Source organism: Passer domesticus, unplaced genomic scaffold (assembly GCF_036417665.1).
Source record: "Passer domesticus isolate bPasDom1 unplaced genomic scaffold, bPasDom1.hap1 HAP1_SCAFFOLD_320, whole genome shotgun sequence".
Taxonomy (NCBI): Eukaryota; Metazoa; Chordata; class Aves; order Passeriformes; family Passeridae; genus Passer; species Passer domesticus.
In genome coordinates, this window is record NW_026990099.1 from 1 (window position 1) to 17127 (window position 17127).

Sequence of the window (17127 nt, forward strand, 5' to 3'; positions counted from 1 at the left end):
AATGGGGGGGAAATGGGGAAAATCGGGGGGAAAACCAAACTGTCCCAAACCGGCGTGAACTGGTTCCAAACTGTCCCAGACCAGTCCCAAACTGTCCCAAAGTGTCCCAAACCGGCGTGAACCGTCCCAGAGTGTCCCAAACTGGTGTGACCTGGTCTCAAACTGTCCCAAACTGGTGTGACCTGGTCTCAAACTGGTGTGAACTCTCCCAAACTGACCGGAACTGACCCGAACTGGTCCCAAAGTGTCCCAAACCGGTCCCCAAACGGTCCCAAAGTGTCCCCAAACCAGCGTGAACTGGTCCCCAACTGTCCCAAACCGGTGTCAACTGGTCCCAAAGTATCCCAAACCGGTGTGAACTGGTCCCAAAGTATCCCAAAACCGGCCTCAAAGCGTCCCAAACCGGTCCCCAAACCATCCCAAACCAGTGTGAACCGGTCCCAAACTGTCCATAACCGGCCCCAAAGTGGTGTGACCTGGCCCCAAACTGTCCCAAACCGGTGTGAACTGGTTCCAAACTGGTCCCAAACCTGTCCCAAAGTGGTGTGAACTGGTCCTAAACTGTCCCAAACCGGTCCCAAAATGTCCCAAACCGGTCCCAAAGTGTCCCAAACCCGTGTGACCTGGTCCCAAATCGGTCCCAAAGTGTCCCAAAGCGGCGTGACCTCGTCCCAAAGTGTCCCAAACCAGTCCCAAAGTGTCCCAAAGTGGTGTGACCTGGTCCCAAAATGGTGTGAACCCGTACCAAACTGGTCCCAAATGGTCCCAAACTGTCCCAGACGGGTGTGAACTGGTACTAAACCGGTCCCAAAGTGGTGTGACCTGGTCCCAAACTGGTCCCAGGCTGTCCCAAAGTGTCCCAGACGGGTGTGTCCTGGTCCCAAAGTGTCCCAAACCGGTGTGACCTGGTCCCAGGCTGTCCCAAACTGACCCGAACTGGTCCCAAAGTGTCCCAAAGTGGTGTGACCTGGTCCCAAACTGGTCCCAGGCTGTCCCAAACTGACCCGAACTGGTCCCAAAGTGGCCCAAAGTGGTGTGACCTGGTCCCAAAGTGTCCCAAACGGGTCCCAGGCTGTGCCAAAGTGTCCCAAAGCGGCGACGCGGCGCGCACTGACCTGGAGCGGCGGCGGTGGCGGTGGGCGCGCTCCGGGGAGCGGGAGCGGCGCTCCCGGGACCCCCCCCGGGACCCCCCCCGGGAGTAGCGGCGGGAGCGGCTCCGGGAGCGGCTGCGGGAGCGGCTGCGGCTGCGGGAGCGGCTCCGGGAGCGGCGGCGGCCCCGGAAGAGGCCCCGGGAGCGGCGGAAGGGCGGGCGGGAGCCGCGGGAGTGGCGGGAGGCCGAGCTGCACGAGGAGGAGGAGGAGGAGCGCGAGGAGGAGGAGGACGAGGAGGAGGAGGAAGAGCGGCGCCTGGAAAAGGGAGAGGGGGTGAGAAACGGGGGGAATGGGGGGCAAAAGTGGGGAAATTGGGGGGAAAATGGGGGAAAAATGGGGGGGAAATGGGGAAAAATGGGGGGGAAAATTGAGGGGAAATAGGGGGGGAAATGGGGAGAAATGGGGGGGGAAATTGAGGGGAAATGGGGGGGAAATGGGGGGAAAAGGGAAAAATGGGGGGAAATGGGAAATGGGGGAAAGGGGAAATGGGGGGAAAATGTGGAAAAATGGGGGGGGAATGGGGGGAAAGGGGAAAAATGGGGAAAATGTGGAAAAATGGGGGAAAATGTGGAAAAATGGGGGGAAATGGGGAAAAATGGAGGGGAAAATAGGGGAAAATGTGGAAAACCAGGGAAACAAGGGAGAAAAAAGGAGAAAAATCAGGGAAAAAGGGAGAAAAAGAGTGAAAACCACAGAAAAAAGGCGAAGAAGGGGCGCGGCACGCACCGGGAGGAGGCTCTGTGGGCCGGCGCCGAGGCTCCGGGCGCCGCCGAGCCGCGCTGCCGCTCCCGGGAGCCGCGGCGGGCGCGGCCGGGGGCGCCGGGGGCGCCGGGGGCCCCGGGGGGGCTCCTCGTCGCTGCCGCCGAAGCTGGTGATGAAGGTGATCTTCTCCTCGTGGCCCAGCGACGGCGTGCGGGAGCGGGAGCGCGACTCCGAGCTGGATTCCGACGGGGAGCTGCCGGGAGAGCGGCGGGAGCGGCGGCTGGAACCGCCGGGAGTAGCGGAGGGAGCGGGGAGGGACCGGGGTGGGAACAGGGTGGTACCGGGGTGGGAACGGGGTGGAACGGGGGAGGGACCGGGGTGGGAACGGGGGTGGGAACGGGGTGGGAACGGGGGTGGGAACGGGGTGGTACCGGGTGTGGGACCGGGGGTGGACCGGGGTGGGACCGGGAGTGATACCGGGGTGGGACCGGGGAGGGAGCGGGGTGGGACCGGGGCGGTACCGGGGAGGGAGCGGGGTGGGACCGGGGCGGTACCGGGGAGGGAGCGGGGTGGGACCGGGGCGGTACCGGGGGCGGTACCGGGGTGGGACCAGGGTGGGACCGGGGGCGGTACCGGGTGTGGGACCGGGGTGGGACCGGGGTGGGAACAGGGTGGTACCGGGTGTGGGACCGGGGGGTGGGACCGGGGTGGGACCGGGGTGGGGACCGGGCCGGTACCGGGAGTGATACCGGGAGTGATACCAGGGTGGTACCGGGGCGGTACCGGGAGTGGGACCGGGGCGGGTACCGGGAGTGGGACCGGGGGCGGTACCGGGAGTGGGACCGGGGCGGTACCGGGAGTGATACCAGGAGTGGTACCGGGGGCGTTACCGTTTGTAGGGGTCGTAGGTGGGGCTGTCCCGGCGGGCGTAGCTGTGGGGGAGAGAGAAAAAAATGGGGGTTTGGGGTGAGAAAAGGGGAATCTGGGGGGGGAAATGGGATTTTGGGGGTGAAAAGGTGGGGGTTTGGGGGAGATAACAGGGGGGGTTGGGGGAGAAAATGGGATTTTGGGGAGTAAAAATGGGATTTTGGGAGTGAAAAGGTGGAGTTGGGGGGGATGGGGAAAACAGTGGGATTTAGGCGTGTTTGAGGGTAATTGGGGGGTTTATGGGGGAATTTGGGGGTGAAAAGGTGGGGTTTGGGGTGAACTGGGGGTGCTTGGGGATGAAAAATTGGGATTTGGGAATGAAAATTTGTGATTTTGGGGGGAAAATAGGATTTTGGGGGTGAAAAGATGGAGTATTGTGGGGACAGGGGGGCAAATGGGGGGTTTGGGGATGAAAAGTTGGGATTTGGGGATGAAAAATTTGGATTGGGGGAAAAAGGGATTTTGGAGATGAAAAGTTGGGACTTTGGGGGGAAATCGGTGGGATACAAGGGAAAAAATGGGATTTGGGAGTGAAAAATTGGGATTTGGAGAGAAATTGGTGGGATTGGAGTCAAAATGGGATTGGGGGATGAAAAATTGGGATTTGGGAATTTAAAAATTGGGATTTTTTGGGGAAAATGTTGGGATTTGGTGGAAAAAATGGGATTCAGAATAAAAAATGCTGGGTGGGGAAAATTTTGGGATTTGGGATGAAAATGTTGGGATTTGAGGGAAAATGTTGGGAAAAATGTTGGGATTTGAGGGAAAATGTTGGGATTAGGGGTGGAAATGTTGGGATTTGGGATGAAAAAGTTGGGATTGGGGGTGGAAAGGTTGGGAATCTCACCTGGGGGGGCTGATTTTCCGGCCTTTCAGCCGCTTCTCCCGGAATTCCCGGCGCTGCCGGCGGGAGCGGCGGCCCTGGGAAGGGATTGGAGGTCGGGAAGGGATTTTTTTGGGATTTTCCAAGGGGAAATTCCCATTTTTTCTGTTTTTTTTTCCGGGTTTTTCCCTCACCGAGTACATGGCCTTCTCCTCCTCCAGGGCCTTGGCGTTTTTGATGGCTTCGGCCTCTTCCTTGTCCTTCCTCAGCATCCTTTTTCCAGGAGAAAAAAATGGGATCAGGGTGGGGTTTTGGGGAAATCCCAAATTCTGAGGAAATGAGGGAGCCCAGAGCCAGGATTTAAGGAAAAAATGGGATTTTTAAGGCAGAATTTCAGGGGAAAATGGATTTTCAAGGCACAATCTCAGGGAAAAGAGGAAGTCTGGAAAAACAGGGGGAATCTTCAGGAAAACCAGGGAGATTTGAGGCAGAATTCCAAGGAAAATGGGATTTCCAGGAGGAAGTCCTAAGGGGAAATGGGATTTCTAGGAAAGAATCCCAAGGAAAAGCGGGATTCCCAAGCCAAAATCTCAAGGAAAAACAGGATTCCTGAACCAAAATCCCCAGGAAAAATGGGATTTCCAGGAGAAAATCCTAAGGGAAAATGGGATTCCCAAACCAAAATCTCAAGGAAAAATGGGATTCTCAGGAGAGAATCTGAAGGAAAAATGGGATCCCTGAGCCAAAATCCCCAGGAAAAATGGGATTCCTGAGCTAAAATCCCAAGGAAAAATGGGATTCCTGAGCCAAAATCCCCAGGAAAAATGCGATTTCCAGGAGATAATCCTAAGGGAAAACAGGATTCCCGAGCCAAAAGGCCAAGGAAAAGCAGGAGCTCTCCCTGGGATGGTTTTGGGGTAGGATCCCGGCTCTTCCCGAGGTTTTTCCGGGCCGTACCTGACGAAATCCCCCTCGGCCATGCCGTAGGTGGTGGCCTGCTTGTTCAGGTCGGCCACTTGCTCCTGGTTCAGCTCATCCACGTCCACCTCCACGTCTGGAAAAACGCCCGGAAAATCCTGGAATTCCGCCCGGCAACGATCCCCGAATCCCGGCCGAAAGCCTCGGATGCGTTACCGATGTCCGGGATCACTTCGTCCTCGTCGGTGTTGGAGTCTTCCTCGGAGTCCTCCTCGTCCCCGGCTCGTTTTTCCAGGGAATTCTCCAGCTCCTCCACCGTGCTGTCCTCGTAGGTGTAGCCTATGGAAGCCTTTTTTTCCGCCAGCCTGGGGAGGTTTGGGACACAAATCCCTCCAGCCCGGGGCTTCTCCCCGCGCGGAGATCCCCTCGGGAAGGCCCAGGGCCCGGGGAGGGCCTCGGAGGGAAAAGGGGAATTGTGAGGGAAAATGGGAATTGTGAGGGGGAACTGTGAGGGAAAATGGGAATTGTGAGGGAGAATCGTGAGGGGGAATGGGAATTGTGAGGGGGAATCGTGAGGGGGAATGGGAATTGTGAGGGGGAATCGTGAGGGGAAAGGGGAATTGTGAGGGGAAATGGGAATCGTGAGAGGAAATCGTGAGGGAAAATGGGAATTGTGAGGGAGAATCGTGAGGGGGAATGGGAATTCTGAGGGGCAACTGTGAGGGAAAAGGGGAATTGTGAGGGGGAATTGTGAGGGGCAATGGGAATTGTGAGGGAAAATGGGAATTGTGAGGGGGAACTGTGAGGGAAAATGGGAATTGTGAGGGAGAATCGTGAGGGGGAATGGGAATTGTGAGGGGGAATCGTGAGGGGAAAGGGGAATTGTGAGGGGAAATGGGAATTGTGAGGGGGAATTGTGAGGAGGAATCGTGAGGGAAAATCGTGAGGGAAATCGTGAGGGGAAAGGGAATTGTGAGGGGAAATGGGAATCGTGAGGGGAAAGGGGAATTGTGAGGGGAAATGGGAATTGTGAGGGGAAATCGTGAGGGAAAAGGGGAATTGTGAGGGGGAATTGTGAGGGGGAATGGGAATTGTGAGGGAAAATGAGGGGAAATTGTGATGGAAACTGAGGGGGAATTGTGAGGGAAAACGGGAATTGTGAGGGAGAATAGTGAGGGAAAAGGGGAATTGTGAGGGGGAATGGGAATTGTGAGGAAGAATTGTGAGGGAAAATGAGAGCCCTGAGAAGGAATTGTGAGGGGGAATTGTGAGGGGGAATAGTGAGGGAAAAGGGGAATTGTGAGGGGGAATTGTGAGGGGGAATGGGAATTGTGAGGGAGAATTGTGAGGGAAAATGGGAATTGTGAAGAGAAATCGTGAGGGGAAAGGGGAATTCTGAGGGGGAATCGTAAAGGGGGAATGGGAATTGTGAGGGGGAATGGGAATTGTGAGGAAAAATGGGAATTGTGAGGGGGAACTGTGAGGGAAAAGGGGAATTGTGAGGGAAAATGGGAGCCCAGAGAGGGAATTGTGAGGGGAATTGTGAAGGGGAATGGGAATTGTGAGGGGAAATGGGAATTGTGAGGGAAAATCACAATTCTGAGGAAAAATGGGAATTGTGAGGGGGAATTGTGAGGGAAAAGGGGAATTGTGCGGGAAAATGAGAGCCCTGAGAAGGAATTGTGAGGAGGAATTGTGAGGGAAAATGGGAATTGTGAGGGAAAATGGGAATTCTGAGGGGGAATTGTGAGGGAAAATGGGAATTCTGAGGGAAAATGGGAAATCTGAGCCGGAATTCTGAGAGGAAAATGGAAATCCCAAGCCAGATACCCCCAGGCAAAACCAGGAGCTATTTCCAAGATGGTTTTGGAGGAGATTCCAGCAAAGGAATGAGAGGAAAACTGGGACTGGGGGCATTATCCCAGAATTAGGATCATTCCCAAGGGTGTGGGGGTGCATTCCCGATGATTTCCCAGACGGAATTCCAAGGAATTCCGACTTTTTTTCCCTCACTTTTTCTTCTCATCCTCGTTGGGTTTCTGCAGGCCCCCGTAGAGCTCGTCGATGTAGATCTGGTACAGGCACTGCTCCTCCGAGACTGGGATTGGGAATTTTGGGATCAAATCATTCCCTAAATCCCGCGGGTGCCACCCCCAGGAGATCCAGAGGGGCCGGAATCCCCAAAAAAAACAGGAATAAAGGGACTCACTGCCAGCGAAGTCGTTCTGCACCAGGCCCCGGTACCGCTCGTAGTTGCATTTGCGCTCGTCCGACTCCTGCTCCGGTGACCTGCAAAAACGGGAATTCTGAGGGGATTTTGGGATCAAAACGGGGATTTTGGGGCTTAAAGGTGGATTTGGGGGTCCCAAGGTGGATTTTGGAGGGAAAAGAACTGGATTTGGGGGAAAAAAAAGGTGGATTATGAGGACCTTCCCTCTCACAGTTGCATTTGCGCTCATCCGATTCCTGCTCTGATGAGGTGGAAAAATGGGAATTCTGAGGGGATTTTGGGATCAAAATGGGAATTTTGGGGGTTAAAGGTGGATTTTGAGGGTCAAACAAGGATTTTATGCTAAAAAAAGCTGGATTTGGAGGAAAAAAAGTGCATTATAAGAGCCTCACTCCTTGTAGTTGCATTTGCACTTGTCTGATTCCTGCTCTGGTGAGGTGGAAAAATGGGAATTCTAAGGGGATGTTGGGCTCAAAATGGGAATTTTGGGGGTTAAAGGTAGATTTTAAGGGTCAAACGAGGATTTTGTGCTAAAAAGGTTGAACTTGAGGGGGAAAAAAATGTATTTTTAGGAATCTTCCCACCCATAGTTATATTTGTGTGCATCTGATACCTGCTCTGGTGAGTTGGAAAAATAGGAATTCTGAGGGGATTTTGGATCAAAATGGGATTCGAGGTTCAAAGGGAGATTTTGGGGATCCAATATGGATTTTATGACTCCAAAAGGAGATTTTGGCACTCAAACACACATTTTTACAGATCCAACGTGGATTTTTGGGATTAAAACAGGGATCATTGGCATCAAAGACAGATTTTGAGCATCCAAATTGAATTTCATGGATCCAAAGTGGAATTTCAAGGGATTTTCTGAGATCAAATGCAGATTTTGGGGTCAAAACACGGATTTAGGACCCTCCTACAAGTCCTGGTGGGATCCCAGCTCCAAAACCATTGGGAATTCCTCGGGAATTTTTTGGGAATCTTATGGGAATTTTTTTGGGAATTCTTTGGGAATTTTTTGGGAATCTTATGGAATTTTTTGGGAGTCTTACGTGGGGCTGAGCAGGGCCGGGGGTGTACATGGGGATGAAATCCAGGTGAGCGCGGACGTCGAACCTGTCGATCATGTTGTTGGTGTCCCCCTGCCAGGGCATCCTGCCAGGAAAAAAAACGAGCCTTGGAAGCAGGAAAAATCCTGGAATTCCCACCCAGAATGGTCAGAATTCCCCCCTTCCTGTCAGCAAAAAAAAGTAAAAAGCAGTTCCCCCAAAAAGCTGAATTTTCTTTGGGTTGATGGAGTAAAAAGTTAACTTTCATTTTGGGGGAAATTGGGATTTATCCAGCTCTGGGGGTGATTCCAGGGTGGGGATCCCATGGGATTTTCTCCCAGGAATGAGAAGAATTCGTCCTTTGCGTCACAAAAAAGGAGCAAAAAATAAAAGCAAAAACTCCAATAAAAACCTGATTTCTCCCTGGATTTGCCTAAAATTTCTCCCTGGATTTGCCCAAAACCTCCAAAACTCTAATTTCTCTGGGAAATCCCGGATTTCTCCACCCCCGGGGGGCGATCCCAGGAATATTCCAGAGATAATTCCATGGAATGTATCCCTGAAATGAGCAAAATTCCTTCAGCAAAAACAGGAATGGCAGCTCCAAATCTTCCAGGATTTGCCCAAAAACCTCCAAAATTCCAACCCCAGGGAAATCCCGGATTTCTCCATCCCTGGGGGGCGATCCCAGGAATATTCCAGAGATAATTCCATGGAATTTATCCCTGAAATGAGCAAAATTCCTTCAGCAAAAACAGGAATGGCAGCTCCAAATCTTCCAGGATTTGCCCAAAACCTCCAAAATTCCAACCCCAGGGAAATCCCGGATTTCTCCATCCCTGGGGGGCAATCCCAGGAATATTCCAGAGATAATTCCATGGAATTTATCCCTGAAATGAGCAAAATTCCTTCAGCAAAAGCAAGAACGGCAGCTCCAATTCTTCCCGGATTTGCCCAAAATCACCCAAATTCCACCCCCTGGGAAATCCAAAATTTCTCCATCTCCAAGGAGTGATCCCAGGAATATTCCAGAGATAATTCCATGGAATTTATCCCTCAAATGAGCAAAATTCTTCGTTTCCGATCACTAAAAAGTGGGAACAGTGGCTCCAATGCCTCCCAAATTTGCCCAAAACCTCCCAAATTCCACCCCCTGGGAAATCCCGGATTTCTCCAGCCCTGGGGGGCGATCCCAGGAATATTCCAGAGATAATTCCATGGAATTTATCCCTCAAATGAGCAAAATTCCTTCAGCAAAAACGGGAATGGCAGCTCCAAATCTTCCAGGATTTGCCCAAAACCACCCAAAACTCCAACCCCTGGGAAATCCCGGATTTCTCCATCCCTGGGGGGCGATCCCAGGAATATTCCAGAGATAATTCCATGGAATTTATCCCTGAAATGAGCAAAATTCCTTCACAAAAACAGGAACGGCAGCTCCAATTCCTCCAAATTTGCCCAAACCCTCCCAAACTCCGACCCCAGGGAAATCCCGGATTTCTCCATGCCCCGGGGCCGATGCCAGGAGTATTCCCGGGCGGATCCCAGGGAATTCCGGGCGGGAATGCCGGCCCAGCTCACATGTTGACGGGGCTCTCGGCTGCCAGGGCCACGGCGGAGTCCAGGTGCACCTTGCAGGCGCGGCCGTGCACCTGCAGGAACTGCGCCGGGTCCTTCTTCTGGGAAAAACGGGGAAAACCCCCATCAGGGACGGGGGCAAGCGGGGAAAAGAGGGGAAAAGTCAGGGGGAAAATTGGGGGAAAAGTGGGGGAAAAGTGGGGAAAAGTCACGGGGAAAATTGGGGAAAAGTTGGGAAAAGTCAGGGGGAAAATTGGGGGAAAACTGGGGAAAAGTTGGGAAAAGTCAGGGGGAAAACTAAGGGAAAAGCTGGGAAAAGTCAGGGGGAAAATTGAGGGAAAACTGGGGAAAAGCTGGGAAAAGTCACGGGGAAAACTAAGGGAAAAGCTGGGAAAAGTCAGGGGGAATATCAGGAGGAATCAGGGGGAAAGTTGGGAAAAGTCAGGGGGAAAATTGGGAAAAGCTGGGAAAAGTCAGGGGGAAAATTGAGGGAAAACTGGGGAAAAGCTGGGAAAAGTCACGGGGGAAAACTGAGGGAAAAGCTGGGAAAAGTCAGGGGGAAAATTGAGGGAAAACTGGGGAAAAGCTGGGAAAAGTCACGGGGAAAACTAAGGGAAAAGCTGGGAAAAGTCAGGGGGAATATCAGGAGGAATCAGGGGGAAAGTTGGGAAAAGTCAGGGGGAAAATTGGGAAAAGCTGGGAAAAGTCAGGGGGAAAATTGAGGAGAATCAGGGGGAAAGTTGGGAAAAGTCACAGGGAAAATTGGGGGAAAAGTTGGGAAAAGTCATGGGAAATATCGGGAGGAATCAGGGAAAAGTTGGGAAAAGTCAGGGGGAAAATTGGGAAAAGCTGGGAAAAGTCAGGGGGAAAATTGAGGGAAAAACTGGGGAAAAGCTGGGAAAAGTCACGGGGAAAACTGGGGAAAGTTGGGAAAAGTCAGAGGAAAATTGGGGAAAAGTTGGGAAAAGTCAGGGGGAAAATTGAGGAGAGTCAGGGGGAAAGTTGGGAAAAGTCACAGGGAAAATTGGGGGAAAAGTTGGGAAAAGTCACGGGGAATATCGGGAGGAATCAGGGGGAAAGTTGGGAAAAGTCGGGGAAAATTGGGAAAAGCTGGGAAAAGTCAGGGGGAAAATTGAGGGAAAACTGGGGAAAAGTTGGGAAAAGTCAGGGGGAAAATTGGGGAACAATGGGGGAAAAGTTGGGAAAAGTCAGCAGGAAAATTGGGGAAAGTTGGGAAAAGTCAGAGGAAAATTGGGGAAAAGTTGGGAAAAAAATGGGGAAAATGGGGGGAAATTTGGGAAAAGTCAGGGGGAAAATTGGAGGAAAGTTGGGGAAAGTTGGGAAAAGTCAGGGGGAAAATCCTGGAATTAGGGACAGGGGAAATTGGGGAAAAGCTGGGAAAAGTCAGGGGGAAAATTGAGGGAAAAGTTGGGAAAAAATGGGGAAAATGGGGGGAAAGTTGGGAAAAGTCAAAGGGAATATCAGGAGGAATCAGGGGGAAATTTGGGAAAAGTCAGGGGGAAAATTGAGGGAAAAGTTGGGAAAAAATGGGGAAAATGGGGGGAGAGTTGGGAAAAGTCAGGGAGAAAATCCTGGAATTAGGGGCAGGGGAAAGATGGGAATGGGGGGAGAATTCCCAGGAAAAATGGAAATATTGGCCTCCAAACTGGGAAAGGAGCCCCCAAACTGGGACAAGGACCCCTCAAACTGGGACAAGAACCCCACAAACTGGTTCAGGACCGCCCAAACTGGTTCAGGACGCCTCAAACTGGGACAGGGACCCCCCAAACTGGGACAAGAACCCCCCAAACTGGGACAGGACCCCCCAAACTGGGACAAGGACCCCCCAAACTGGTTCAGGACCCCCCAAACTGGGACAAGGACCCCCCAAACTGGGACAAGAACCCCCCAAACTGGTTCAGGACCCCCCAAACTGGGACAAGGACTCCTCAAACTGGGACAAGGACCCCCCAAACTGGGACAGGGACCCCCCAAACTGGGACAGGGACCCCCCAAACTGGGACAAGGACCCCCCAAACTGGGACAAGAACCCCCCAAACTGGGACAAGGACCCCCCAAACTGGGACAGGGATCCCCCAAACTGGGACAAGGACCCCCCAAACTGGGACAAGGACCCCTCAAACTGGGACAAGGACCCCCCAAACTGGTTCAGGACCCCCCAAACTGGGACAGGGACCCCTCAAACTGGTTCAGGACCCCCCAAACTGGGACAGGGACCCCCCAAACTGGGACAAGGACCCCCCAAACTGGGACAAGGACCCCCCAGACTGGTTCTGGACCCCCCAAACTGGGACAAGGACCCCCCAAACTGGGACAAGGACCCCCCAAACTGGGACAGGGACCCCCCAAACTGGTTCAGGACCCCCCAAACTGGGACAAGGATCCCCCAAACTGGTTCAGGACCCCCAAACTGGGACAAGGACCCCCCAAACTGGGACAGGGATCCCCCAAACTGGGACAAGGACCCCCCAAACTGGGACAAGGATCCCCCAAACTGGTTCAGGACCCCCAAACTGGGACAAGGACCCCCCAAACTGGTTCAGGACCCCCCAAACTGGTTCAGGACCCCCCAAACTGGGACAGGGACCCCCCAAACTGGTTCCGGACCCCCCAAACTGGGACAGGGACCCCCCCAAACTGGTTCAGGACCCCCCAAACTGGGACAAGGACCCCCCAAACTGGTTCAGGACCCCCCAAACTGGTTCAGGACCCCCCCAAACTGGGACAGGGACCCCCCAAACTGGGACAGGGAGCCCCCAAACTGGGACAAGGACCCCCCAAACTGGGACAGGGACCCCCCAAACTGGTTCAGGACCCCCCCAAACTGGGACAGGGACCCCCCCAAACTGGGACAAGGACCCCCCAAACTGGGACAGGGACCCCCCAAACTGGTTCAGGACCCCCCAAACTGGGACAAGGACCCCCCAAACTGGTTCAGGACCCCCCAAACTGGTTCAGGACCCGCCAAACTGGGACAGGGACCCCCCAAACTGGGACAGGGACCCCCCAAACTGGGACAGGGATCCCCCAAACTGGGACAGGGACCCCCCAAACTGGGACAGGGACCCCCCAAACTGGTTTAGGACCCCCCCAAACTGGGACAGGGACCCCCCAAACTGGGACAAGGACCCCCCAAACTGGGACAGGGATCCCCCAAACTGGGACAGGGACCCCCCAAACTGGTTCAGGACCCCTCAAACTGGGACAAGGACCCCCCAAACTGGGACAAGGACCCCCCAAACTGGTTCAGGACCCCTCAAACTGGGACAAGGACCCCTCAAACTGGGACAGGGACCCCCCAAACTGGGACAGGGATCCCCCAAACTGGGAAAGGAGCCCCCAAACTGGGACAAGGACCCCCAAACTGGTTCAGGACCCCCCAGACTGGGACAAGGACCCCCCAAACTGGGACAAGGACCCCCCAAACTGGGACAAGGACCCCCAAACTGGTTCAGGACCCCCCACACTGGGACAAGGACCCCCCACACTGGGACAAGGACCCCCCAAACTGGGACAGGGACCCCCAAACTGGTTCAGGACCCCCCAGACTGGGACAAGGACCCCCCAAACTGGGACAGGACCCCCCCAAACTGGTTCAGGACCCCCCAAACTGGTTCAGGACCCCCCAAACTGGTTCAGGACCCCCCCAAACTGGGACAGGGACCCCCCAAACTGGGACAAGGACCCCCCAAACTGGGACAAGGACCCCCCAAACTGGTTCAGGACCCCCCCAAACTGGGACAAGGAACCCCCAAACTGGTTCAGGACCCCCCAAACTGGGACAGGGACCCCCCAGACTGGTTTTGGGTCCCCCCAAACTGGGACAGGGACCCCCCAAACTGGGACAGGGACCCCCCAAACTGGGACAGGGACCCCCCAGACTGGTTTTGGGTCCCCCCAAACTGGCTCAGGACCCCCCCAAACTGGCCCAAACTGGTTCTGGGTGCCCCCAGACTGGCTGAGGACCCCCCAAACTGGGACAGGGATCCCCCAAACTGGGACAAGGACCCCCCAAACTGGGACAGGGATCCCCCAAACTGGGACAGGGACCCCCCAAACTGGTTCAGGACCCCCCAAACTGGGACAGGGACCCCCCAAACTGGGACAGGGATCCCCCAAACTGGGAAAGGAGCCCCCAAACTGGGACAAGGACCCCCAAACTGGTTCAGGACCCCCCACACTGGGACAAGGACCCCCCACACTGGGACAAGGACCCCCCAAACTGGGACAGGGACCCCCAAACTGGTTCAGGACCCCCCAGACTGGGACAAGGACCCCCCAAACTGGGACAGGACCCCCCCAAACTGGTTCAGGACCCCCCAAACTGGTTCAGGACCCCCCAAACTGGTTCAGGACCCCCCAAACTGGGACAGGGACCCCCCAAACTGGGACAAGGACCCCCCAAACTGGGACAAGGACCCCCCAAACTGGGACAGGGACCCCCCAAACTGGGACAAGGACCCCCCAAACTGGGACAAGGACCCCCCAAACTGGTTCAGGACCCCCCAAACTGGGACAAGGAACCCCCAAACTGGTTCAGGACCCCCCAAACTGGGACAGGGACCCCCCAGACTGGTTTTGGGTCCCCCCAAACTGGGACAGGGACCCCCCAAACTGGGACAGGGACCCCCCAAACTGGGACAGGGACCCCCCAGACTGGTTTTGGGTCCCCCCAAACTGGCTCAGGACCCCCCAAACTGGCCCAAACTGGTTCTGGGTGCCCCCAGACTGGCTGAGGACCCCCCAAACTGGGACAGGGATCCCCCAAACTGGGACAAGGACCCCCCAAACTGGGACAGGGATCCCCCAAACTGGGACAGGGACCCCCCAAACTGGTTCAGGACCCCCCAAACTGGGACAAGGACCCCCCAAACTGGGACAAGGACCCCTCAAACTGGGACAGGGACCCCAAACTGGGACAGGGACCCCCCAAACTGGGACAAGGACCCCCCAAACTGGGACAGGGACCCCCCAAACTGGGACAGGGACCCCCCAAACTGGGACAAGGAACCCCAAACTGGGACAAGGAACCCCCAAACTGGTTCTGGACGCCCCAAACTGAGACAAGAACCCCCCAAACTGGTTTAGGACCCCCCAAACTGGGACAGGGACCCCCCAAACTGGGACAGGGACCCCCCAGACTGGGACAAGGACCCCCCAGACTGGTTCAGGACCCCCCAAACTGGGACAAGGACCCCCCAAACTGGTTCAGGACCCCCCAAACTGGGACAAGGACCCCCCAGACTGGGACAAGGACCCCCCAAACTGGGACAGGGACCCCCCAAACTGGGACAAGGACCCCCCAGACTGGGACAAGGACCCCCCAAACTGGGACAGGGATCCCCCACACTGGGACAAGGACCCCCCAAACTGGGACAGGGACCCCCCCAGACTGGGACAAGGACCCCCCAAACTGGGACAGGACCCCCCAAACTGGGACAGGGATCCCCCACACTGGGACAAGGACCCCCCCAAACTGGGACAGGGACCCCCCAAACTGGGACAGGGATCCCCCACACTGGGACAAGGACCCCCCCAAACTGGTTCTGGGTGCCCTCAAACTGGTTTTGGGTCCCCCCAAACTGGTTCAGGACCCCCCACACTGGTTGAGGCCCCCCCAAACTGGTTGAACTGGTGCTGCCCTCACGATTTTCTCGTAGTACTCGCGGCGGCGCTCGGCGCGTTTCTTGTAGTCCACCATCATCCCCCGCAGCTTGCGCTCGTGCTTGCGCGCCTCGTGCCACATCCCGCCGCCTGCCGGGGCCTGCCGGAACCTTCCGGGGCCTTCTGGAACCTTCCGGGGCCCTCTGGAACCTTCCGGGGCCTTCTGGAACCTTACAGAACCTTCCGGAACCTTTCGGGACCCTCTGGAACCTTCCAGGACCCTCTGGAAGCTTCTGGAACTTTACGGAACCTTCCGGAACCTTCCGGGACCTTCCAGGACCCTCTGGAACCTTCCGGGGCCTTCCGGGACCGGCCAGGGGCCCCTGGGAGCTGCTGGGAGTTTCTGGAAGTTTCTGGAAGTTTCTGGAAGTTTCTGGAAGCTGCCAAGGGATGTGGGGAAAGGGGGATGGGGGGGGGAGGGACCTGGGGAGAGAATGAGCGAGGAAATTAATTAGTGCGGGGTTAATTAATGGGAGTGGGGGGAATGAAGGGGGGGAATGGGGGTTGATTAAAAGGGAATTTGGGGATAAAAATTGGGAATTAAATTAATGGGGAATTGGGGGTTAATTAATGAGGAATTAGGGATAAAAATTGGGGATTAATTAAGGGGGAATTGGGGGTTAATTAATGGGGAATTGGGGGTTAATTAATGGGGGATTGGGGGTCAATTAAGGGGGAATTGGGAATTAATTAAGGAGTGATTGGGGATTAATTAAAGGGGAATTGGGGATGGAAATTAAATTAATGTGGAATTGGGGGTTAATGAAGGGGGAATTGGGGTTTAATTAAGGGGGAATTGGGGATTAATTAAGGGGGATTGGGGGTTAATTAAGGGAAAATTTGGGGCTAATTAAGGGGAAATTGGGGGTTAATTAAGGGGGATTGGGGGGAAATTAAGGGGGAAATGGGGATTAATTATGGGGAGGGAATTGGGATAAAAATTGGGAATTAAAGGGGGGAATTGGGGATTGATTAAGGGGGGATTGATGGTTAATTAATGGGGGATTGGTGGTTAATTAGGGAGGGGATTGGGGATTGGTTAATGGGGAGAAATGGGAATGAAAATGGGGATAAAAATCGGGAATTAAGGGGAAAATTTGGAATTAAGAAATGGGAAAAAGAAAAATGGGAATAAAGGAGAAAATAAGAAAAAAAAATGGGAATAAAGAATAAAAAGCGGGAATAAAGAAAAAGGGGAATAAAAAAATAAAATGGGAATTAAAATAAAACGGGAATAATAAAATAAAAAACAGGAATAAAAACCAAAACAGAACTAAAAAATAAAAACGGGAATAAAAATAAAAACGGCAATAAAAAAGTAAAAGGGGGAATAAAAAATAAAAACGGGAATAAAAAATAAAAGGGGGAATAAAAAATAAAAACGGGAATAAAAAATAAAAGGGGGATGAGGGCGGGAAGGGAGAAGGGGAACGGGGGGGCCCGGGGGCAGCGCTGAGGGGCCGGGCGGTCATTAGGGCGCTAATGAGGGCGCTAATGAGGGGCAGGCCCGCGGGGGGGTCATTAGGGCGCTAATTAAGCGTTAATTGGGGGAGCGGCCCCGCCGCCATCGCCGCTCACCGCGCTCGGCGCACCCGGAAGCGGAAGTGACGGGGAAGCGGAAGTTGAGCTGGGAGAAAGGGAGGGGCTTAATGGGATTGGTGATGTGGGCGTGGCTTGGGGCCAGAACGAGGCTGGGACTAATGCGGAACTAGATTGGGGCGTGGCTTGGTGCCAGAACGGCTGGGGCGGGGCCTCATGAGGAAATTAAAATGGGGCGTGGCTTAGTGTCAGAACGAGGCTGGGGCCTAATGAGGAAAAGGATTGGGGGCGTGGCTTGGTGTCAGAACGAGGCTGGGGCATAATGAGGAAACGGATTGGGGGCGTGGCTCGTGCCAGAACGAGGCTGGGGCGGGGCCTAATGAGAAAACAGATTGGGGCGTGGCTTGTTGTCAGAACGAGGCGGGGGCGGGGCCTGGAGGGGCGTGGCTTGCTGTGTGGGCGGGGCCTGTGCGGTTTCACTTCCGGGTTCCGTTCCCAGTCCCTCCCAGTGCCCACAAAGAATTC

At 54.6% G+C, this 17127-nt stretch overlaps 1 protein-coding gene across 1 annotated transcript; it reads right to left on the reverse strand.

The window, feature by feature from the left end:
* Positions 1-6: 6 nt before the first annotated feature.
* CLASRP (CLK4 associating serine/arginine rich protein) lies at positions 7-15207 on the reverse strand. The gene is made up of 13 exons (XM_064406586.1): positions 15047-15207; positions 9382-9479; positions 7811-7906; positions 6731-6810; positions 6535-6619; positions 4738-4886; positions 4561-4657; positions 3798-3876; positions 3628-3701; positions 2744-2785; positions 1867-2106; positions 968-1406; positions 7-905 (listed from the first exon to the last, which is right to left on the reverse strand). Exons 1-13 carry the CDS (start codon positions 15143-15145, stop codon positions 189-191), a joined length of 2295 nt encoding a protein of 764 aa, XP_064262656.1. The 5' UTR covers positions 15146-15207; the 3' UTR covers positions 7-188.
* Positions 15208-17127: the final 1920 nt, after the last annotated feature.